This window comes from Pongo pygmaeus, chromosome 23, assembly GCF_028885625.2.
Source record: "Pongo pygmaeus isolate AG05252 chromosome 23, NHGRI_mPonPyg2-v2.0_pri, whole genome shotgun sequence".
NCBI classification, from domain to species: domain Eukaryota; kingdom Metazoa; phylum Chordata; class Mammalia; order Primates; family Hominidae; genus Pongo; species Pongo pygmaeus.
The window spans coordinates 35475269-35500131 of record NC_085931.1 but is presented as its reverse complement, the minus strand read 5'-3'; the positions used below and the strand labels follow the sequence as shown (position 1 = coordinate 35500131).

The following is a 24863-nucleotide window of genomic DNA, read 5'->3' as shown; positions in this document are numbered from 1 at the left end:
CAGCTGAGGCTGGACAAGAGCAATGGGACAGCCAGTGGCTATAAGCCCACAGTATGGAGGGAGCCTGCTGTGTTGAGACCCCACCTCTACACTGACTGTTTATCTATGGAGCCTGGGGCAAGTTGATTAACTGCTCAATGCCTCAGTTTTCCTAGCTCTAAAGTGGGGATGGTACTTATGCCTATCATAAATGGGTATGATTTTGGCAGTGCTGGGTGCATCATACTGAAAATAAGTGCCTTGTACATTGTGGGTACCCAGGAAGCCAGTTTACAGCCCCTCAGAGGAGACCCATCAGCAGGCATCTGAGGGAGCCTGGAGCCCTGCATCCTGCAGGTGCCTGGGGTCCTATGCCCAGGAGAAACTGCTCCCTCACTCCACAGCAGTCTACAGAGCACCCCCTGACCAGGGTACACCTGTTTGTGCAGGTGTCAGGAGGGAGCCCTGGGCCTCTGGGCTCTGACCTTCTCTGGCAGGACAGTAGAGGGCCGAGAACCCTGCCTTCTCCCAGCCAGGCCCTTCCCTCCCTTCCCCAAACTCACAGCCTCCTCACCACTTTCTGCCTCAGACTCAGGACTAATCTCATTATGTCCTTCATCCCTGTTTGCATCAGGGGCTGCAAGAAGCTCAGCTCACCTCCCCTTCATGGCCCTGAATACTCCTTTTCTGATTCCATCTGCTGAAATCTTTTTTCCAAGCCCTCCGGAGGCCCCAGGGCCTCAGCCTCACCCTGGAACATTCTTTCCTTTCTTGCTTGGACTGAAACCTAGCTCTCCTGAGACCTGCTTCCCCACCCTGGGTGTCCTCCTATGTGGGGCTGCTTTCCTCCCTCCCTATCCCTCATGCCATCACTGGAGTGGGACAGGTCCTTACAGACCATCTCCTATGCCTGTTCTGAGGAGCCCTCTGGTTCTGAATCCCTCCACAGGCTCTGTGGCCCTGGCCCTCTCCCCTCCCCAGCACCACCCCACCAGATTGCTCTTGCAGGGCATGACGTGGACTCCATGTGGCTGAGCCTAACCACCAGTCCTCAGGCCTCATCTTTCTTTGATCATGAGGATTTCCCCAGTGGAGCCTCACCACCTACCCCTCCCTGAAACATTTCCAGGAAATGAGACCACTTCTCTGCAATTTTGGTTGTTCAGTAATGTGCTACTGTGCTCTTTAGGAAACTGATACACATCGTGGTATGTTTAAGCTTTTAGGGAAGTGGGAGGATACTAGGGGCTGCTGTGTGAGCACCTCTATGCCATACCAAGTAAGACCAGTGAGGGAAACTGGACCGCTAAGCTGCAGGGCTACCTCCCCCTCCAGGATGCTTTTCACAACTTCCTAGATCCCCTCACTGGAGACCTTCCATGGCCTGGACTCATCTTAGGCCTCCCTGTTCTGTCCATGTGCTACTGGGGTGCCTACCGATCAGAAAATTGGCGATGCTGTCACTGAACTGACTGCCCGTGGGGACTCGTGGTCTTTGGTACATTCCAGGCTCACAACAGTCTCTGCATCCACAGGCAACTGTGGTCCTGGCTGCTCTCTGCTGTTAGGTTTCCCTTCCATTTTTACTTATTGCCTAAAGAACTTCACACAAAATTCTATTTAAAAGCAGTTTATTCCACAGTCCCACATAGAACACATCAACTATTTTAATTTTTGTCTTCTTTCCTATCACTGGCTAAAAGCATTTTTTTTTTTTTTTTTTTTTTTTTTTTTTTTTTTTTACATAGTAAGACCCACTGCGGTTGACTGTATCTGATTTTTAACCTATTAGATGGGCAATTTTTTTTTTTTTTTGAGACAGAGTCTTGCTCTGGGTAATTCTCTTTGATTCTCTCTGTTCTCATTCCACCACATGCTCTATGGACACATAATCCTTCAATTGCACTCATATAACCTGTCAGTAACTTTTCACTCCCTGAGCCAACAGCTTCTCCAGCCAAGCTTCAGCAAGACCAATTTCTGACCCATGGAGCAATGGGTAACAGCAGCCTCACTGAGCTCACACGCCCAGCTGTGGAAGGAAATTTCATTTTATGGTAATTCTATCTTGCCAGTACAGGTGGTGTAGCATGTTAGTTTATAGAGTAGCCTTTGGTGTTAAAGAGATCCAGCTCTTGGTGTCTATCCTGAGTAATTTACTTAACTGACACCCACGTTCCTCATGTGTATAATGACTATAACAAAACTAATTCTGTCTCAAAGTGATTGTGACACTTCAAGGAGGCAACATACAGAAGTGCCCACATACCCTATTTATAGCTGTTCTTATTTTCATTCTTCTCTTTTCTTTTTTTTTTTTTTGAGATGGAATCTTGCTCTATTGACCAGGTTGGAGTGCAGTGGGCACAATCTTGGCTCACTGCAAACTCTGCCTCCCAGGTTCACGCCATTCTCCTGCCTCAGCCTCCCAAGTAGCTGGGACTACAGGCGCCCGCCACCACACCCAGCTAATTTTTTGTATTTTTAGTAGAGATGGGGTTTCACTGTGTGAGCCAGGATGGTCTCGATTTCCTGACCTCGTGATCTGCCCACCTTGCACCTGCTTATTAACTACAGCCATATGTAGCAGAATGACATTTTGGTCAATGACAGAACACATGTATGACAGTGGTCCCGTAAGATTATAACAAAGCTGAAAATTTCCTTTTCCCTAGTAAAGTCGTACCTGTTGGAATGCCGGCGCAATGCATTACTTACATGACTGTGGTGAGGCGGGTGTAAACAAACCTACTGCGCTGCATCATTACAGTAAAACAACATTTCTTTTTGGTGAGCATTTTAAGTAATATGTTATACAAATGAAAGACTAACCACAGTGATGGAATTTTTAGAAAGAGATAAAACTAAGAGTGTGAGGATTTGGAGAAATGGCTACTCATATATGCTGTTAGAGGAGCAAGAATTGGTGTCATCATTTTGGAAAAAGTTTGGCATTATTTATGATAGTGAAAGATATGCCCCCTTCTAACAGTCTACTCCATAAAAGTGAGTGCCGGTGTTATTCCAAAACCACTGACAAAAATACTCAAAGCACCATTACTTGAGATAGCCACAATTAGATTAAAAATAACCCTGGCCAGGCACAGTGGCTCATGCCTATAATCCGAGTACTTTGTGAGGCTGAGGTGGGCAGATCGCCTGAGGTCAGGAGTTCGTGACCAGCCTGGTCAACACGGTGAAACCCTGTCTCTACCAAAAACACAAAAAACTAGCCAAGTGTGGTGGTGGGAGCCTGTAGTCCCAGTTACTCAGGAGGCTGAGGCAGGAGAATGGCATGAACCCAGGAGGCGGAGCTTGCAGTGAGCCGAGATCATGCCACTGTACTCCAGCCTGGGTGACAGAGCAAGACTCTGCCTCAAAAAAAAAAAAAAAAAAAAAGTCTGGAACTTAAGGGCTGAATATCAACTTAGAGAATAAAACCAAAGCCAAATTTTTGAAGACAGGAAACAGTGTGATACTATCTTTTGTGGGAAGGAACTCCAGGCTTTCCCAAAAATTAGAGAACTGGGGAGAAAGAAGCCTCATCTCAGAATCTGTGATTGGGTTGGGAAGTGGAGGCTGGAAAAGTGCTCAAGGTCAAACTTTCCTCCTCCATTCAAAGGAGACTGGGGTTTTACCAGTGAGCCCAGAGTGAATATCCACTCTGCCATCCACCCCAGGAGATCCCTTTAAACCAGGAGCGCACACTGAGGACAGAAACATTAATGTGCACTAACAAGTCCTGAAAGTTCAGAGGATGATTCTCGATTTCCCCTTGGCACACAGCACAAGGACTGTTTCTCTAGGTTCCAGGAAATGCCTGTGAGAGAGTTGCGTCCCCCAGATTCCCTTCATCACAGATGACACCCAGTGCTTAAGCCTACAACCTTTGTGCACAATCCCAAGGAGTGTTGACTAATCCAAACCAAAGGCTCTGATGTTCCACAGGCAGAAAAGAGAAGGTGCACTGCAAAGATAATCTCTCATGAACGCAGCACCCTCATAGCCCAGAGAGACAGTTCTTACCATGATGCCAAGAAACTCTGAAAACAACAAGCCAGACCTCACACATGTTTCCATTTTCTTTCTGATTTCATACCCCCTCCCTCAGCCCCTCCTCACAAGCAGCAGGGATAACCTGGAGGCTCCTGGGAACCTTTTCCCATTGGGTTTTTCCTGGCATGTAGTTGCCTACCTGGATGAATCTCCTCGTCACTTAGACTCTCCAGCGTCAAGTCTTTAGAAACAAAAACACAAGGATAAGTCATTAGAGAGAGTGACTCACCCACTCCTCCTACTTCAGCTGAAGCTGAGTGATGGGCTATTCTCCCACCCCATGCTGCTTCATACATGATCCCCTAATCTTTCTTCTGGGTCGACAAACCTTCCTACAGCTTCTCGGGTCAGACTTCTACACTGGCAGAATCACTTTCACGAGAACCCCAAGCCTCTTTCCCAGCAGGAACCCAGAATCAGGTTTCTATACACTGAAGCTAGCAAGTTTTTCCCTCGGGAAGTGAGTTATCTCATGGTACCTACCGTTTTCTTTCTGAGCTGTTATCTGCAATTATATAAGAGAAAACATTATCAGAATAAGATTACGCTGTGCGCTTCACACAGATCTGTTATTCTCTGGACAACGATAAAAAACCAGAAGGCAGTATAGTGATTGAGCCGTAGGTCAAAGTCCCCAAAGACTAGCACAGAGGATAACTATACAAAAACAAGACCTCTAATTGCAGAATTTACCATTAAGTTTAACTTTATATGCAAATGCACAATGCTTAATCCAAGGAGGAAAACTGGTGTTGTGGAAAATCCCTCAGTATTCCAGTTGATAATGGATGCTGTCATTTAAAAGCACCCTAGCATACCATGTATCAGCTGGGAAGACACTCCTACTGAATTCCAGCCCCACAAAGAGAATAGTGTTCAGTGTACATAATGTGCATAGCCAGATTTTCATATCTAAATTAATTGAGAAGTAAAGGAATCAGGAAAGCAACATTGCTGTAGAAGACAAAAAAACGGGGGTCTTACGTGGGCATCAAGATCATCATCATCATCTTCTTCATCTTTGCATCGTGGTGAGCATCTTAAAAACGGGCCATCTTTAGACCTTGTCTCTACTAAAAAAATACAAAACAATTAGCTAGGCGTGGTGGCAGGCGCCTGTAGTCCCAGCTACTCGGGAGGCTGAGGCAGGAGAATGGCATGAACCCAGGAGATGGAGTTTGCACTGGGCAGAGACAGAGCCACTGCACTCCAGCCTGGGCGACTGAGTGAGACTCTGTCTCAAAAAAAAAAAACCAACCAAACAAACAAACAAAAAAAAACAGGCCATCTTCAGGACAAGCTGGAAGGACAGATGAAACATCAGTACACTGGAGGTTGGTGACTGTTAGTCACTCGGGGAGCTTTGTGGATGTGATGTATGGAGGTGGTTAATTAACAAGCATGGACTGAGTTGATGCTGGGCTATTCCCCTGAGTGGAAGAGGGATGGCAAAGAAGTGAAGCATGAAAGACATGAGACATGCAGGCCCCGGCCTTGTACTAGAGGCATCAGGCAGCAACACAAAACAGTCACCCCCAAATGGAACTAAAATGCACACTAAGGGTCAATGGAAGAGTGCCTTCCTCCCTCTCAAATGTTTTGAAACTCTTCGAAACAAATAGCATTTTCTTAATGTATTCTTTTCTTAACGTATTCAAGACCGTGTCAGTACACTACGATCTAATTATGCTGATACTACATTTAGCATCTGTTTTAAAGGATTTATTACTTAATTAAGTCTATTTTATTGGTGAAATGGACTCAATTTTACCCAAATTACTCTACTGTATTAATGACACTTTCTTTTTCATAGAGATCATTTTAAAAATTCAGTATTAGAATGCTACAATTAAAAATAGTCATGATTTCCTCTTTGTAAGTCTTCTTCTGGAACAACTTCTACATACCCTTTTGGACCCCTGTGATCAGGGGCTTCAGCAGCTCCTGTGTCACTCTCCCTGAGGAGATTCCCTAAAAATCAGGCTTCATTCAAACAGGCCAGGCTCACACAGCCTGCTCTAACTACACCAGCGAAGCTAAGAGACGTGACTCTGAACACTTTCTGCCATGAGGATAAGTTTCCAGGTTCAAATATACATTATCTACCGAACTGGGGAAATGTATACCAATATAAATGAACAAATTCATGAAAAAAAGTCCACGAGTACGGGGGTGATTTTTAGTTAACTAGCTTACGTAAAAATTATTTTTTTTGGCCGAGCACTCTGGATCACACCTGTAATCCCAGCAGTTTGGGAGGCTGAGGTGGGTGGATGGCCTGAGGTCAGCAGTTCACGACCAGCCTGGCCAACATGGTGAAACCCCATCTCTACTAAAAAATACAAAAAATTAGCCAGGCATGGTGGTGAGTGCCTCTAATCCCAGCTACTCAGGAGGCTGAGGCAGGAGAATCACTTGAATCTGGGGGTCAGAGGTTGCAGTGAGCTGAGATCACGCCATTGCACTCCAGCCTGGGCAAGAACAGCGAAACTCCATCTCTAAATATATATATGTATATTTGATGCCTATTCATTCAGACGTATAAAATATTGGTGTCAGAAATCAAAAATTTTTTATCAGTCGTGTTAAATCTAACTTATCAGCTGTCAACATGAAGATCCTAGGAAGTAAAGAAGGTACAAATAAGTGGAAAGGCATCCTGTATTCACGGATAGGAAGACTAAACCTGACTAACACACAATACTACACAAATGATCTACAGACTCACAACAACTGCTATCAAACTGGTAACAGCCATCTGTGCAGAAATGGAAAAGATAATCCTACAACAAGCCAGACCTCACACATGTTTCCATTTTCTTTCTGATTTCATACCCCCTCCCTCAGCCCCTCCTCACAAGCAGCAGGGATAACCTGGAGGCTCCTGGGAACCTTTTCCCATTGGGTTTTTCCTGGCATGTAATTGCCTACCTGGATGAATCTCCTCGTCACTTAGACTCTCCAGCGTCAAGTCTTTAGAAACAAAAACACAAGGATAAGTCATTAGAGAGAGTGACTCACCCACTCCTCCTACTTCAGCTGAAGCTGAGTGATGGGCTATTCTCCCACCCCATGCTGCTTCATACATGATCCCCTAATCTTTCTTCTGGGTCAACAAACCTTCCTACAGCTTCTCGGGTCAGACTTCTACACTGGCAGAATCACTTTCACGAGAACCCCAAGCCTCTTTCCCAGCAGGAACCCAGAATCAGGTTTCTATACACTGAAGCTAGCAAGTTTTTCCCTCGGGAAGTGAGTTATCTCATGGTACCTACCGTTTTCTTTCTGAGCTGTTATCTGCAATTATATAAGAGAAAACATTATCAGAATCAGATTACGCTGTGCGCTTCACACAGATCTGTTATTCTCTGGACAACAATAAAAAACCAGAAGGCAGTATAGTGATTGAGCCATAGGTCAAAGTCCCCAAAGACTAGCACAGAGGATAACTATACAAAAACAAGACCTCTAATTGCAGAATTTACCATTAAGTTTAACTTTATATGCAAATGCACAATGCTTAATCCAAGGAAGAAAACTGGTGTTGTGGAAAATCCCTCAGTATTCCAGTTGATAATGGATGCTGTCATTTAAAAGCACCCTAGCATACCACGTATCAGTTGGGAAGACACTCCTACTGAATTCCAGCCCCACAAAGAGAATAGTGTTCAGTGTACATAATGTGCATTGCCAGATTTTCATATCAAAATTAATTGAGAAGTAAAGGAATCAGGAAAGCAACATTGCTGTAGAAGACAAAAAAAGGGGGTCTTACGTGGGCATCAAGATCATCATCATCATCTTCTTCATCTTTGCATCGTGGTAAGCGTCTTAAAAACAGGCGGTCCTCCGGCGAAGCTGGAAGGTCACAGAGGAAAGATCAGTGCCCTGGTTTGAGACGGTGAGTCACTCAGGGAGCTTTGCTGGATGTGCTGTTTGGAGGCGGTTGATTAACAAGCCTAAACTGAGTGGATGCTGGGCTATTCCCCTGAGTGGAAGAGGGCTGGCAGAAAAGGGGAGCAGGAAAGACATGAGACATGGAGATCTTGGCCTTGTACTAGAGGCATCATGCAGCAACACAAAACAGTCAACCCAAAATGGAACTAAAATGCACAATAAGGGTTAATGGAAGAGTGCCTTTCTCCCTCTCAAATGTTTTAAAAGTCTTCTAAACAAACAGCATTTTCTTAACGTATTCAACACCGTGTCAGTACACTGCGGTCCAATTATGATAGTACTTCATTTAACATCTGTTTAAAAAAATTGTTATTTGATCAGAAGCCTATTTTATCAATGAAATGGACTCAATTTTACCCAAATTATTGTATTAAGCACGCATCTTTTGCATAGAAATCATTTTAAAAATTAAATATTAAAATGCTACAATTAAAAACAGTCATAATTTCCTCTTTGTAAGTCGTCTTCTGGAACCAGGGTGTGTGCACAAAACCTACTGGGCCCCTGTGATCAGGGGCTTCAGCAGCTCCTGTGTCATTCTCCCTGAGGAGATTCCCTAAAGATCAGGCTTCATTCAAACAGGCCAAGCCCACAGAGCCTCCTCTCCCTACACCAGTGAAGCTGAGAGACGTGACTCTGAACACTTTCTGCCATGAGGATAAGTTTCCAGGTTCAAATACACATTATCTACTGAAATGAGGAAATGTATAATAACAAAAATGAACAAATTCAGGAAAAAATTTCCATGAGTACAGGGGTGATTTTTTGCTTAACTAGCTTACAAAAAATTTTTATTTGATCCCTTTTCAGTCAGATAAACAAAATATTGCTATAAAAAAATCACAAATTTGCCTGGGCATGGTGGCTCATGCCTGTTATTCCAGGATTTTGGGAGGCCGAGGGGGTCAGATCACGAGGTCAAGACATAGAGATCATTCTGGCCAACATGGTAAAATCATGTCTCTACTAAAAATAAAAAGAAATACCTGGGGGTGATTGCTCACGCCTGTAGTCCCAGCTACTCGGGAGGCTAAGGCAGGAGAATCAGTTGAACGAACAACGTGGAGGTTGCAATGAGCAGAGATCACATTACTGCAACCCTGTCTAACGACAGAGTAAGACTCCGTCCAAAAAAAAAATCACTACTTTTTATTACTCATGTTAAATCTACCTTATGAGCTGTCAACATAAAGATTCTAGAATGTAAAGAAGGTGCAAATAAGTTGAAAGGCATCCCGTATTCATGGATAAGAAGACTAAACATGACTAACACACAATACTACACAAATGATCTACAGACTCACAACAACTGCTATCAAAATGGTAACAGCCATCTGTGCAGAAATGGAAAAGTTAATCTAAGACTTTAATGAACTTTTATGTGCCTCAAATAACCATAGTAATGTTGAAAAAGAACAGTGTTGATGGACACACATTCATGAGACTGAAATCTACAAAAAACAGAGAAGTTCAGACAGCATGCTCCTAGTGTGGGGGCACCCATAAGTATCACAGATATAGAATAGCGAACCCAGAATTAAACGCACACACAGAGAGTCAGCTGATCTTCAACAAAGGTGCCAAGAATACACAATGGGGAAAGGAAAGCCTCTTCCAAAAATGATGGTAAAACTGCATATTCTCATTCACGTGAAGAAACGAAATGCTGACAGTGTGCTCAAGGTTGTGCTGCTCCCTCCATTTCCAAGACACTGGAGCTTTTGCAGTGAGCCTAGAGTGAATTTTCATTCTCTCCTCCATGCTCAGGGAGATGTCTTGATACCAGAGGTAAACAGCAAGCACAGACAAATGAATGTGCTGCCATGAAACCTAACAGTTCATAAGGTGAGGATCCATTTCTCCTATGCATCTGGGCACACCGCAGAAGAATTCTGTCTCCAAAATTAAGTAACTGCCTGTGACAGAACTCTGTCCTAAACCAAAGGCTTTCAGATTTTGCAGTGGCACAGGCAGAAAAGAGCAGGTGTTCTAGAAACATCATCTTTAAATAAGAAGAGGTGATCGAAAACACAGGTTACTCAAAAGCCTATAAACATAGTACTTCTCACCGTGATGACACTAAATTCTAAAAATCACAAACTTGACTTATATTTACTTTTTCTTTTTCTCTTTCTATACTCTCCCTAACCTTGCCAAGCAGCAGGTATAACATGAAGGTTCCTGGAAACATTGTATTATTAGACACCACCTGAAATCTTCCTACCTACTTGGAAAGGCATCCTCTTCCCTGCTGAGATTCTCCAGAATCCACTCTTTAGAATCACCAACATCAGGATAAATCAGTGAGAGGTGCACTCACTTCTCCTACTCCAGGTGAAGACACACTGGCTCACACAAAATCTCCTGGTTGGTCCTCTGGGTTCACATACATTTCTACAGCTCCTCTAGTCATAGTTATACACTTGCAAAATCATTTGCTCTCACCAGACCCCCAATATTTTTTAACAGGAACCCAGATTAAGGTTTCTATATATTAAAGCCAGCAAGTTTGTTTCTCAGAAAGTGAGTTAGTTCAAGGTACATACCCTGGACAGGTGATGGTAAAATCTGCAATGAGATAAAAAAAGATGCAATGAGGATCAGATCAATTCCGTCACACCCCTTACACAGATCTGTTATTCTCTTGATGACTTCAGAAAACTACTTGTAAAACAGTGGTGAGTCAAGGTCAAAGACCAAACATTCTTAGAGGACACATGTGGAAAAGACAAGAGCTTTTCCCACAGAATTTATCTTTGAGGTTGATTTAGGTTGGTAAATGCACAATGTCTAATCCAAGGAGAAAAACTGGTGTGGAGGAAAATGCCTCTGCATTGCAGTTGATGATGGATGCTGTCATTTAAAAACATCCTAGTGTGTCACATATCAGATGAAAAGAAACTCCCACTGAACTCCATCCTCACAAACAGAATTGTGTATGTTGTACATAATGTGCCTTCTCATATTTTTATATCAAAATTAACTGAGAAGGGAAGAAATCAGCTCAAGGAAATAATGTATACAGTGGTCCATTTTTAACACAAAGTGCCTTGAATTGGTTTAGGTCAGCAAAAAACAGAAGAAATAGGATATGCTAGGCTCCTGCTTGGATGGGCAATGCCTGCTTGTTGGGCACCTCATCCTCCCCACTTAGGTGCCCTCACTTGAACCAAAGAAGTTTAGTCTAAGATAAAAGTTTACTAGCCTGCAAAATAGCTTGCTTTGTCTGTTCTTATCAGCCTGCCCAGCTACTTAGGTCATAAATCAAATACTTGAAGAGCCTCTGAGCTGACCAGGATGGCAATGCATTGTGGGCTGCAACAAAATGCAGTAAGACAACCCTAGAAAAATACCTAAAGCCTCTCCCCAAAAATCAATAGGCAATACCTGGGAAGACTGTGACCCCACAGTACTCAGCCTATGAGGAACCAGGGGAGGGACCTGCACACTAGGGGATAAATTGCTTGTTGAAACTGTGCTGGGTGTGTCTGCCCATAAGGTACCAGATCTTGCAAGACTGTCATTAAAAAGTCTCACTTTCAGCCAGGCGGGGTGGCTCACACCTGTAATCCCAGCACTTTTGGAAGCCGAGGTGGGTGGATTACCTGAGGTTAGGAGTTCAAGACCAGCCTGGCCAACATGGCGAAACACTCTCTCTATTAATAATACAAAAATTAGCTGGGCATGAAGACACATGCCTGTAATCCCAACTACTCAGGAGGCTGAGGCAGGAGAATTCATTGAGCCCAGGAGATGGAGCTGAGATTGCACCACTGCACTCCAGCCTGGCCAACTGAGACTCTGTCTCAAAAAAAAAAAAAAAAAAAGGAAAAGAAAAGAAGAAATAAAAGGAAAGAAAATTTCACTTTTGCTGTTTTTCCAGCTCCCTGAGTCCATTCTTTGGGTTTGGACTGGTGAGTTTGTTTCTCACATCAGAAAACCGACATTTCCTTAGAAGACAAAGAAAGGCAGTCTTACCTGGGCCTCAGCAACATCATCATCCAAATCATCAACGTCACTTGGTGGTAAGCATACTAAACTCAGGTTGTCCTCAGAAGAACCTGGAAGGACACAGAGGAAAGATCAGTGCCCTGGTTGTTTGTGACTGTGAGTCACTCAGGGAGCTTTGCTGGATGTGTTTTATGGAGGTGGTTGATTAACAAGCATGGACTGAGTTAATGCTGGGCTATTCCCCTGAGTGGAAGAGGGATGGCAGAGGAGGGGAGCAGGAAAGACAGGAGACATGGAGGCCTTGGCCTTGTACTAGAGGCATCAGGCAGCAACACAAAAAGTCAACCCCAAATGGAACTAAAGCACACACTAAGGGTCAATGGAAGAGTGCCTTCCTCCCTCTCAAATGTTTTGACACTCCTCTAAACAAACAGGATTTTCTTAAAATATTCAAGACTGTGTAAGTACACTAGGACATAATTATGCTGGTACAACATCTAGCATCTGTTTTAAATGATTAATTACTTAATTTATTGGTGACATAGATTCAATTTTACCCAAATTACTCTATTCTATTGGTCACACATTGTTTCCTTTTTTTTTTTTTTTTTTTTGAGATGGAGTCTCACTCTGTCCCCCAGGTTGGAGTGCAGTGACATGATCTCGGCTCACTGCAAGCTCTGTCTGTCTCCCAGGTTCACACCATTCTCCTACCTTAGCTTCCCAAGTAGCTGGGACTACAGGCACCTGCCACCATGCCTGGCTAATTTTTTTGTATTTTTAGTAGAGACAGAGATTCACTGTGTTAGCCAGGATGGTCTCCATCTCCTGACCTCATCATCTGTCCACCTCAGCCTCCAAAGTGCTGGGATTACAGGTGTGAGCCACCACACCTGGCTGATCACAATTTCTTTTTCATAGAGGTCATTTAAAAAATTAAATATTAAAATACTAAAATTAAAAAGTCATGATTTCCTCTTTGTAAGTCTTCTTCTGGAACCATGGTGTGTGCACACAATCTTTTGGGTCCCTGTGATCAAGGGCTTCAGCAGCTCTGTGTTACTTTCCCTTAGGAGATTCCCTAAAGATCAGGCTTCATTCAAACAGGCCAAGCTCACAGAGCCTGTGCTACCTCCACCAGTGAAGCTGAGAGATGTGACTCTGAACACTTTCTGCCATGAGGATAAGTTTTCAGGTTCAAATATACATGATTTACTGAAATGAGGAAATGTTTACCAATAGAAATGAATAAATTCATGAAAAAATGTCCATGAGTATGGGGGTGATTTGTGATTAACTAGCTTACATAATTTTTTTTTATTTGATGTCTATTCATTCAGACATACAAGACATTTGTATAAGATATCACAAATTTGGCCAGGCACAGTGGCTCATGCCTGTAATCCCAGCATTTTGATAGGCCGAGGTGGGTGGATGACGAGGTCAAGAGATCAAGACCTTCCCGGCCAACATGGTAAAACCACAACTCTATTAAAAAAACAAAAATTAGCTGGATGTGGTGGCATGAACCTGTAGTCCCAGATACTCAGGAGGATAAGGCAGGAGAATCACTTGAACCCAGGAGGCGGAGGTGGCAGTGAGGAGAGATCACATCACTGCACAAGCAGTATGGTGAGAGAGTGAGACTCTGTCTCAAAAAAAAAAAAAGAAATCACAAATTTATATCAGTCATGTTAAATCTAACTAATCAGCTGTCAACATAAAGATTCTAGAAAGTAAAAAATGTACAAATAAGTTGAAAGGCTTCCCATGTTCATGGACAGGAAGACTAAGCATGACTAATACACAATACTACACAAATGATCTACAGACTCACAACAACTGCTATCAAACTGGTAACAGCCACCTGTGAAGAAATGGAAAAGATAATCCTAAGACTTTAATGAATTTTTATGTGCCTCAAATAACCATGGTAATGTTGAAAAAGAATATTGTTGGAGGACGCACATTCATGACATTGAAATCTACAAAAAACACAGAAATTCAGACAGCATGCTTTTAGCGTGGGGACACCCATAAGTATCACAGATAAAGAATCAGGAGCCCAGAATTAAATGCACACATACAGAGTCAGCTGATCTTCAACAAAGGTGCCAAAAATACACGATGGGGAAAGGAAAGCCTCTTCCACAAATGATAGTAAAACTGCATATTCTCATTCACATGAAGAAATGGAATGCTGACAGTGTGCTCAAGGTTGTGCTTCTCCCTCCATTTCCAAGACACTGGACCTTTTGCAGTGAGCCCAGAGTGAATTTTCATTCTGTACTCCACGCTCAGGGAGATGTCTTGATACCAGAGGTAAACAGCAAGCACAGACAAATGAATGTGCTGCCATGAAACCTAACAGTTCATAAGGTGAGGATCCATTTCTCCTATGCATCTGGGCACACTGCAGAAGAATTCTGTCTCCAGGATTAAGTAACTGCCTATGACAGAACTGTGTCCCAAACCACAGGCTCTGAGATTTTGCAGTGGCAGAGGCAGAAAAGAGCAGGTGTTCTCAGAAAAATCATCTTTAAATAATAAAGCAAGAAGAGGTGATCGAAAACACAGGATACTCAAAAGCCCATAAACATAGTACTCCTCACCATGATGACATTAAACTCTGAAAATAACAAACTTGGCTTATATTTACTTTTTCTTTTTCTCTTTCTACACCCTCCCTCAGCCTCCCAAGCAGCAGGTATAACACGAAGGTTCCTGGAAATGCTTTTATTAGATCCCACCTGAAGTCTTGTTGCTATACACTTGCAAAATCATTTGCTCTCACCACACCCCCAATATTTTTAACAGGAACCCAGATTAAGGTTTCTATATATTAAAGCCAGCAACTTTGTTTCTCAGAAAGTGAGTTAGTTCAAGGTACATACCCAGGACAGGTAACTGTAAAAGCTGCAATGAGAAAAAAGAAGATGCTATGAGGATCAGATCAACTCTGCTGCACCCCTTACACAGATCAGTTATTCTCTTGATGACTTCAGAAAACTAGTTGTAAAACAGTTGTTGAGTCAAGAGCAAAGGCCAAACATTCTAGCATAGAGGACACCTGTGGAAAAGACAAGAGCTTTTCCCACAGAATTTATCTTTGAGATTGACTTAGATTGGTAAATGCACAATGTCTAATCCAAGGAGAAAAACTGGTGTGGAGGAAAACACCTCTGCATTCCAGTTGATGATGGATGCTGTCTTTTAAAAACATCCTAGTGTGTCACGTATTAGATGAAAAGAAACTCCCACTGAACTCCATCCTCACAAACAGAATTGTGTATGTTGTACATAATGTGCTTTCTCATATTTTTATATCAAAATTAATTGAGAAGGAAAGAAATCAGGTAAAGGAAATAATGTATACAGTGGTCCATTTTTAACACAAAGTGCCTTGAACCGGTTTAGGTCAGCAAAAAACAGAAGAAATAGAATATGCTAGGCTCCTCCTTGGATAAGCAACGCCTGCTCATTGGGCCCCCTCTCCTCTCCACTTAGTTGCCCTCACTTGAACCAAAGAAGTTTAGTCTAAGATAAAAGTTTACTAGCCTGCAAAATAGCTTGCTTTGTCTGTTCTTATCAGCCTGCCCAGCTACTTAGGTGATAAGTACTTGAAGAGCCCCTGAGCTGACTAGGATGGCAATGAGTTGTGGGCTGCAACAAAATGCAGTAAGACAACCCTAGAAAAATACCTAAAGCCTCTCCCCAAAAATCGATAGGCAACACCTGGGAAGATTGTGACCCCACAGTACTCAGCGTATAAGGAACCAGGGGAGAGACCAGCACACTAGGGGATAAATTGCTTTTGAAATTGTGCTGGGTGTGTCTGCCCATAAGGTACTGGATCTTGCAAGACTGTCATTAAAAGTCTCACTTTTGGCCAGGAGGCATGGCTCATGCCTGTAATCCCAGCACTTTCGGAAGCCGAGGTGGGCGGATTACCTGAGGTCAGGAGTTCGAGACCAGCCTGGCCAACATGGCGAAACAGCATCTCTACTAAGAATACAAAAATTAGCTGGGCATGAAGACACATGCCTGTAATCCCAGCTACCTGGGAGGCTGAGGCAGGAGAATTCATTGAGCCCAGGAGATGGAGCCGAGATTGCATCACTGCACTCCAGCCTGGCCAACTGAGTGAGACCCTGTCTCAGGGAAAAAAAAGAAAAAGAAAAGAAAAGAAAAAAGAAGGAAAAAAAAGGAAAGAAAATTTCACTTTTGCTCTTTTTCAGCTCCCCGAGTCCATTCTTTGGGTTTGGACTGGTGAGTTTGTTTCTCACTCAGAAAACCAACATTTCCTTCAAAGACAAAGAAAGGTGGTCTTACCTGGGCCTCAATATCATCACCATCATAATCTTCACTTCGTGGTGGGCATACTAAATTCAGGTTGTCCTCAGAAGAACCTGGAAGGACACAGAGGAAAGATCCGTGCCCTGGTTGTTTGTGACTGTGTCACTCAGGGAGCTTTGCTGGATGTGGTGTATGGAGGTGGTTGATTAACAAACATGGACTGAGTTAATGCTGGGCTATTCCCCTGAGTGGAAGAGGGATGGCAGAGGAGGGGAGCAGGAAAGACAGGAGACATGGAGGCCTTGGCCTTGTACTAGAGGCATCAGGCAGCAACACAAAACGGTCAACCCAAAATGGAACTAAAATGCACACTAAGGGTTAATGGAAGAGTGCCTTCCTCCCTCTCAAATGTTTTGAAACTCTTCTAAACAAACAGTATTAATGTATTCAAGGTCGTGTCAGTACACTAGCATCCAATTATGCTGGTACTACATTTAGCATCTGTTTTAAAGGATTTATTACTTAATTAAAAGTCTATTTTATTGGTGAAATCGACTCAATTTTACCCAAATTACTCTGTTCTATTAATCACACATTCTTTTTCATAGATACCATTTAAAAAATGATATTAAAATGCTACAATTAAAAATAGTCATGATTTCCTCTTTGTAAGACTTCTTCTGGAATAATGGTGTGTGCCCACAACCTTTTGGGCCCGTGTAATCAAGGGCTTCATCAGCTCTGTGTCACTCTCCCTTAGCAGATTCCCTAAAGATCAGGCTTCATTCAAACAGGCCAAGCTCACAGAGCCTGCTCTACCTGTACCAGTGAAGCTGAGAGACGTGACTCTGAACACTTTCTGCCATGAGGATAAGTTTCCAGGTTCAAATATACAGGATCTACTGAAATGAGGAAATGTTTACCAATACAAATGAACCAATTCAGGAAAAAATGTCCATGAGGAAAAGCATGATTTTTTGGTTAACTAGCTTACATAGTTTTTTTTTTTTTGTATTTGATGCCTATTAATTCAGACATACAAGATATTGGTATAAGATATCACAAATTTGGCTGGGCACGGTGGCTCATGCCTGTAATCTCAGAACTTTTTGGGAGGCCAAGGCAGGTGGATCTCGAGGTCAAGAGATGGAGACCATCCCGGCCAACATGGTAAAACCACGTCTCTACTAAAAATACAAAAATTAGCTGAGCATGGACGCACATGCCTGTAGTCCCAGCTACTCAGGAGGATAAGGCAGGAGAATCACTTGAACCCGGGAGGTGGAGGTGGCAGTGAGCAGAGTTCACATCACTGCACCCCAGTATGGTGACAGAGTGAGACTCCATCTCAAAAAAAAAGAAAAAGAAAAAAAAAGAAATCACGAATTTATATCAGTCATGTTAAATCTAACTAATCAGCTGTCAACATAAAGATTCTCAAAAGTAAAGAACGTACAAATAAGTTGAAAGCCTTCCCATATTCATGGATAGGAAGACTAAGCCTGACTAACACACAATACTACACACATGATCTACAGATTAACAAAAACTGCTATTAAACTGGTAACAGCCATGCGTGCAGAAATGGAAAAGTTAATTCTCAGACTTTAATGAATTTTTATGTGCCTCAAATAACCATGGTAATGTTGAAAAAGAATAGTGTTGGAGGATGCACATTCATGACATTGAAATCTACAAAAAACACAGAAATTCACACAGCATGCTTCTAGCATCGGGGCACCCATAAATATCACAGATATAGAATCAAGAGCCCAGAATTAAATGCACACATACAGAGTCAGCTGATTTTCAACAAAGGTGCCAAAAATACACGATGGGGAAAGGACAGCCTCTTCCACAAATGATGGTAAAACTGCATATTCTCATTCACATGAAGAAATGGAATGCTGACAGTGTGCTCAAGGTTGTGCTCCTCCCTCCATTTCCAAGACACTGGACCTTTTGCAGTGAGCCCAGAGTGAATTTTCATTCTGTACTCCACGCTCAGGGAGATGTCTTGATACCAGAGGTAAACAGCAAGCACAGACAAATGAATGTGCTGCCATGAAACCTAACAGTTCATAAGGTGAGGATCCATTTCTCCTATGCATCTGGGCACACTGCAGAAGAATTCTGTCTCCAAAATTAAGTAACTGCCTATGACAGAACTGTGTCCCAAACCACAGGCTCTGAGATTTTGCAGTGGCAGAGGCAGAAAAGAGCAGGTGTTCTCAGAAAAATCATCTTTAAATAATAAAGCAAGAAGAGGTGATCGAAAACACAGGATATTCAAAAGCCCATAAACATAGTACTCCTCACCATGATGACATTAAACTCTGAAAATAACAAACTCAGCTTCTATTTACTTTTTCTTTTTCTTTCTACACCCTCCCTCAGCCTCCCAAGCAGCAGGTATAACATGAAATTTCTGGTAAATGCTGTTTTATTAGACTCCATCTGAAAGTCTTTTACCTACCTGAAAAAGCATCCTCTTCCCTGCTGAGATTCTCCAGAATCCACTCTTTAGAATCATCAACATCAGGATAAGTCAGTGAGAGGTACACTCACTTCTACTCCATGTGAAGACACACTGGCTCACACAAAATCTCCTGATTGGTCCTCTGGGTTCACACACATTTCTACATCCCCTCTGCTCATAGTTATACACTTGCAGAATCATTTGCTCTCACCACACCCCCAATATTTTAAACAGGAATCCAGATTAAGGTTTCTATATATTAAAGCCAGCAAGTTTGTTTCTCAGAAAGTGAGTTAGTTCAAGGTACATACCCTGGACAGGTGATGGTAAAATCTGCAACGAGACAAAAGCAGATGCCATGAGGATCAGATCAATTCTGTCACACCCCTTACGCAGATCAGTTATTCTCTTGATGACTTCAGAAAACTACTTTTGAAACAGTGGTGAGTCCATGTCAAAGACAAAACACTCTAGCATAGAAGACACGTGTGGAAAAGACAAGAGCTTTTCCCACAGAATTTCTTTGAGGTTGATTTAAGTTGGTAAACACACAATGCCTAATACAGAGGAAAACTGGTGTGGAGGAAAATGCCTCTGCATTACAGTTGATGATGGATGCTATCATTTGAAAACATCCTAGTGTGTCATGTATTAGATGAAAAGAAACTCCCACTGAACTCCATCCTCACAAAGAGAATTGTGTATGTTGTACATAATGTGCCTTCTCATATTTTTATATCAAAATTAATTGAGAAGGAAAGAAATCAGGTGAAGGAAATAATGTATACCATGGTCCATTTTTAACACAAAGTGTCTTGAACCGGTCTAGGTCAGCAGAACACAGAAGAAATAGGATATGCTAGGATAGGAAATGCCTGTTTTTTGGGCCCTCTCTCCTCCCCATTTAGTTGCCCTCACTGGAACCAAAGAAGTTTAGTCTAAGTTGAAAGTTTACTAGCCTGCAAAATAGCTTGCTTTGTCTGTTCTCATCAGCCTGCCCAGCTACTTAGGTCATAAGTCAGACACTTGAAGAGCCCCTGAGCTGACTAGCATGGCAATGCATTGTGGGCTGCAACAAAATGCAGTAAGACAACCATAAAAAAAAAAAATTCCTAAAGCCCCTACCCAACAATCAATATGGGACACCTGGGAAGATTGTGACCCCATAGTACTCAGCCTATGAGGAACCAGAGGAGGGACCTGCACACTCGGGGATAAATTGCTTGTTGAAACCATTCTGGGTGTGTCTGCACCCAGATCTTGCAAGACCATCATTAAAAGTCTCACTTTTGCTGTTCTGCAGGCCTCTGAGTCCATTTTTTGGGTGTGGATGGGTGAGTTTGTTTCTGACATCAGGAAAGCAACATTTCTTTAGAAGGCAAAGAAAGGGGATCTTACCTTGGCATCATCGTCTTCCTCACTTGGTGGTAGAAATTTTAAACTCAGGCGGTCCTCAGGGGGACCTAAAAGGACACAGAGTTAATGTCAGTGCCCTGGTGGTTGGAGACTGGGAGTCCCTCAGGGAGCTTTGCTGGATGCGGCATATGGAGCGTGGGACTGAAGATTCGGAGACATCTCAGAGAAACAACTGTGTTCAAGTAGTGAGCATGAGGGAGTCTCACCAGATACCTTACATCTTAGCCAGTGCCCAGACCTAATAAGACTCTTGCATTCCCAAGTCCCAGAAGATACTAACCAATCAAAAATCAGGGCTTTGATGTTTGCTGTGACATAGGAAAAACTGGTCTTCTGGGAAAGATAATCATTAAATATCAGGGCAAGAAAAAAAAAATGGTTACAAACACAGCACACAAAGCCCATGAATACAAATTGTCTCATCTCTACCTTATTGAAATACAAAAGGCACAAGTCAGACTTCTACACATACTTCCTTTGGTTCTGACTTCTTCGCCCTTTTCCTAGGTTCCAAAGCAACAGGTATCACCCAACTGCTCCCAGAGATCCTCCTAGAGTATCATTCTCTAGCTGCAGATCTGCCTCATTGCAGCTGCCCTCATGGATGCTGTCCATTGGCCAATCATTAGAGACAAAATCTCCGCAAGAAGTTATTCCAGAGAGCAACTTGCCCATTCTCCTACTCCAGGTGAGGCCACACTGGGTTACACGAGATCACTCTGCCCTTTCCTCAGTGTTGTCAGTCTTGCTGGTCTCTGTGGAGTCAGAGGTCTCTAAAAAGACATTGCTCACACCTGTCAGCCTTCAAGTGAGAAAGAGGAACTGAAGGAACCACCTTTCAACTGTTTCCTTCCACTGGCCCATTACAGGTCTCACCTCCAACCTCGCAGCCCTGAGATTCCCCTTTGATGTGCATGCTTGGAGTTAGAGGAGTTCAACAATTGGTCCCTCAGCCAGGCTCACAGCAGATGTGAAAGAGCATTCTGTGGGGATGGAAATGCTCTCTGCTGCATGAAAAGAAGGCTGCTGGGCCATTGCACGGTGGCTGTTGTGATGAGGTTCTGATTTTTTTTTTTTTCAAGACGGAGTTCCACTCTTGCTGCCCAGGCTGGAGTACAATGGCATGATCTTGGCTCACTGCAACCTCCACCTCCCGGGTTTAGGTGATTCTCCTGCCTCAGTCTCCCAAGTAGTTGGGATTACAGGCATGTGCCACCACACCCGGCTACTTTTTGCATTTTTAGTAGAGACGGGGTTTCACCATGTTGGCCAGACTGGTCTTGAACTCGACCTCAGGTGATCCACCCGCCCTGGCCTCCCAAAGTGCTGAAATTACAGGTGTGAGCCACCACGCCCGGTCCTGAAATTTTAATTGTAAATATTTAAATGTATTTAAATATGAGGAGGCACATATATGACTGAGAACCACACTAGATGGCACAGGAGATCCAGGCATGAGGAAGACGTGACTCCCCTCCCCTGGTGTTTTCTTGTGAAATAGTTTGCAGCTCTGCTCCTACCATATATTTATGGTTACTTCCTGAGCATCTGCACAAGGGCCAGTCACTGTGTGGGGCTGGGGATATGACAACAATGAGGACAACATCCAGGTCTAGAGGGATTCCAGCAGGGGGCGCATGTGCACACAGGGGAAGAGCGTGGCCCTGCACACCCTGTCTAGACAGGATCAGAGCAGCAGCAGCCGAGGGGCAGAGGCACCTCACTGTCCTCAGGAGCTCAACTTCATTTCCAGGGACCCTGACTCAGAAGCTGGGACAGCCTCCAGGATTGGTGTAGAGCTCAACAGGCTGGACAGCCTGAGAAGGGAACATTTCCACACCTGCGCTAGATCCCAGCCCAGGAGTGACCTAGAACTCATCCCAGGGATGTGTTCATTACGATGCCCATGGGGCCTAACATGTTCTCCCCAGGATTGAGCTCTGGGATAAGGACTAATGAGGAAGACACAGTCACTGCCCTGGCAGGAAACACCCATAGCCAGGGCTCCTCTACCCACCCTATGGGAAGACACAACACAGATAAGAGTTTGACACTGAAGATTCCAAACCTTCTATAAAATAAGTGGAAAGTGGTATGTTCTGGATTCCACAGAAGAGTTGCAAGGATGAGCTGGACTCTGGAATCAGTCCCCATCACTTTGCTGAGCTCCTGCTGCATGGGCACTCGTGTCCCTCCCCACCTCCCCTGCTACTCAGGAATGCTGCAGCTACAGGCCCAGTGCTAGGGGGCTCTGTCCAGCTGAAACACATTTCAGCCAGGCATGGTGGCTCATGCCTGTAATCCCAGCACTTTTGGAGGCTGAGGCGGGTGGATCGTCTGATGTCAGGAGTTTGAGACCAGCCTGGCCAACACGGAGAAACCCCGACTTTACTACAAATACAAAAATTAGCTGGGTGTGGTGGTGCATGTCTGTAATTCCAGCTACTCAGCAGGCTGAGGCAGGAGAATCACTTGAACCTGGGAGTTGGAGGATGCAGACAGCTGAGATCGCACGACTGCACTCCAGCCAGGGTGACAGAGTGAGATTCCATCTCAAAATAAACAAACAAAACAAAAAAAACCACACACACACATTTCTGGGCCAAACAACCCTTGGCCAACAGTGTCTCCTCAAGGACCATTCCTCAAGTGACTTCCAGAAGAGGCGAAAAAGAAAAACTCATCTGTCCTAGCCCCAGGAAGATCAGGCCTGGGACCTGTCTGTGTCTGTCCTGACCCTAAAGTCCATCCCTGCTGACTTGTGGCTGTCTGCTCCGTGTCAGGGAAGTGGGGACCTGATTCCTGTTCTGCCCCCTCACCAATTTCTGCTGAGTACTAACCCTGTGATATTTCTCCTCTGTTCTTCTCTTTCTTTTTTTCTTTTTTTTTGAGACAGAGTCTCTCTCAGTCACCCAGGCTGGAGTGCAATGGCTCGATCTTGGCTCACTGTAACCTCTGCCTCCCAGGTTCAAGTAATGCTCCTGCCTCAGCCTCCCTAGTAGCTGGGATTACAGGTGCCTGCCACCACACCCAGCTAATTTTTATATTTTCAGTAGAGACGGGGTTTCACCAGGTTGGCCAGGCTGGTCTCGAACTCCTAACCTCAGGCAATCCACCCACCTCAGCCTCCCAAAGTGCTGGGATTACAGGTGTGAGGCACTGTGCCCAGCCATGGATTGGAGCATTTCTAAGGCTTGAGGTAGTCATGTTCCTCTTCCTGATCATGCAGTATCTTCCTGATCCTTCCCTGGTTTGATCAAGTGCTGAGGAATGACGCCAGTACTGACAGATGTTGACCTGCACTGTTCCATGTGAACTCTTATACTTCTCAGAATCTGTGAGCTGACCCAGAAGCCTGTGGGCTTTCTATGTGTATTTCACAGTAATGTTCATGCCAACATCTGTTGTTCCGTGTACCTTTTGCTATCCAGGGTTATGTGACCAATGGGGCCCCATTTGATGACGGGCAATGTTTGGCATGCTTATAGGCCATCCAATACCACTACCAGGGGCACACATAGGTGCTGGAACTCCCTGGTATGGGGTCATATCACCAAGCCTGAGTGATGACACAGTTGAGTAATGCAGACCATCAACATTGGGACCCATTTCTAGGTTCATTTTTGCCTCTTCCATTCAGGAGATAAAAATCTGGGTTCACTCCTTTCTGCACTCTCTCTAAGGAGTACGGATATTAAACTGACCTTCAGGTACAGCTGTGGTGAGGGAGTCATTTATGTAAAGTGTATGGTGGTGTTGAAGTTTTTCTTCCTTTTTATTAGAAGAATGACATGACTCAGGAGGCTGAGATGAGAGGACCACCATAGGCCAGGAATTCAAGAAAAGTGACACTTCTACTGTGCTGGGCATGTGGATCCACATTTTTGGGGGAAAACATACATTTACAAACACACTCACAATCACTACACATTAATTCACCCCTAGCTACCTCCCAACCCTCCTGCACACAAACCCACACCATCTAAATGATACGGCTGTTTCCAGGGACTCTAGTGGATGATCACAGTTCTTCACTGAGCCATCTGTTTCTCACACTGCACTCCAGGTCCTCACTCCTATCAGGAACCTGAAGCCAGGCAGGTTCTCCAGACAAAAGCAGGCAAGAGAGCCCCCCACAACCCATCACTTAGATTTGTCATCAGCAAGGGAGTGGTCTTAGAATATATACGGTGTTAAAGAGAACAACACATACTCGGGCCTGTCAGGGGGAAGGGGAAGGGACAGCATCTGGATAAACAGCTAATACATGCAGGGCTTAATACCTAGGTGATGGGTTGACAGGTGCAGCAAACCACCATGACACACTTTTACCTATGTAACAAACCTGTACATCCTGCACATGTATCTCGGAACTTAAAAAAAATTAAATTAGGAGCTGGGCGCGGAGCCTCATGCCTGTAATCACAGCACTTTGGGAGGCTGAGGCGGGCAGATCACCAGGTCAGGAGACCGAGACCAACCTGGTTAACATGGTGAAACCCCGTCTCTATTAAAAATACAAAAAATTAGCCGGGCGTGGTGGCGGGCACCTGTAGTCCCTACTCAGGAGGCTGAGGCTAAGAATCACTTGAACCCAGGAGGCAGAGGTTGCAGTGAGCTGAGATCACACCACTGCGCTCCAGCCTGGGCAACAGAGCGAGACTCCATCTAAAATAAATGAATGAATGAATGAATGAATGAATGAATGAATAAAATTTACAAAAAATAA

The 24863-nt window shown here is 43.9% G+C and overlaps 1 protein-coding gene across 17 annotated transcripts in view; it reads right to left on the bottom strand.

Moving 5' to 3' along the window:
* The window catches only part of LOC129022991 (aspartate-rich protein 1-like), a 70060-nt gene that overhangs the window by 43934 nt on the left and 1263 nt on the right, over window positions 1–24863 (bottom strand). For 16 of the 17 annotated variants that reach the window (XM_063662899.1, XM_063662898.1, XM_063662902.1 and 13 more), the window contains exons 2-14: window positions 20117–20181; window positions 19030–19051; window positions 16276–16352; window positions 14838–14859; window positions 13781–13810; window positions 11971–12053; window positions 10539–10560; window positions 7811–7893; window positions 7311–7332; window positions 6967–7008; window positions 5020–5108; window positions 4519–4540; window positions 4175–4216 (exon numbers count right to left, since the gene is read on the bottom strand). In XM_063662899.1, the coding sequence (XP_063518969.1) occupies window positions 4175–4216; window positions 4519–4540; window positions 5020–5108; window positions 6967–7008; window positions 7311–7332; window positions 7811–7893; window positions 10539–10560; window positions 11971–12053; window positions 13781–13810; window positions 14838–14859; window positions 16276–16352; window positions 19030–19051; window positions 20117–20181 (621 nt within the window). The remainder of the gene's footprint in view (window positions 1–4174; window positions 4217–4518; window positions 4541–5019; window positions 5109–6966; window positions 7009–7310; window positions 7333–7810; window positions 7894–10538; window positions 10561–11970; window positions 12054–13780; window positions 13811–14837; window positions 14860–16275; window positions 16353–19029; window positions 19052–20116; window positions 20182–24863) is intronic. The other variant, XM_063662909.1, reaches the window with a different exon arrangement.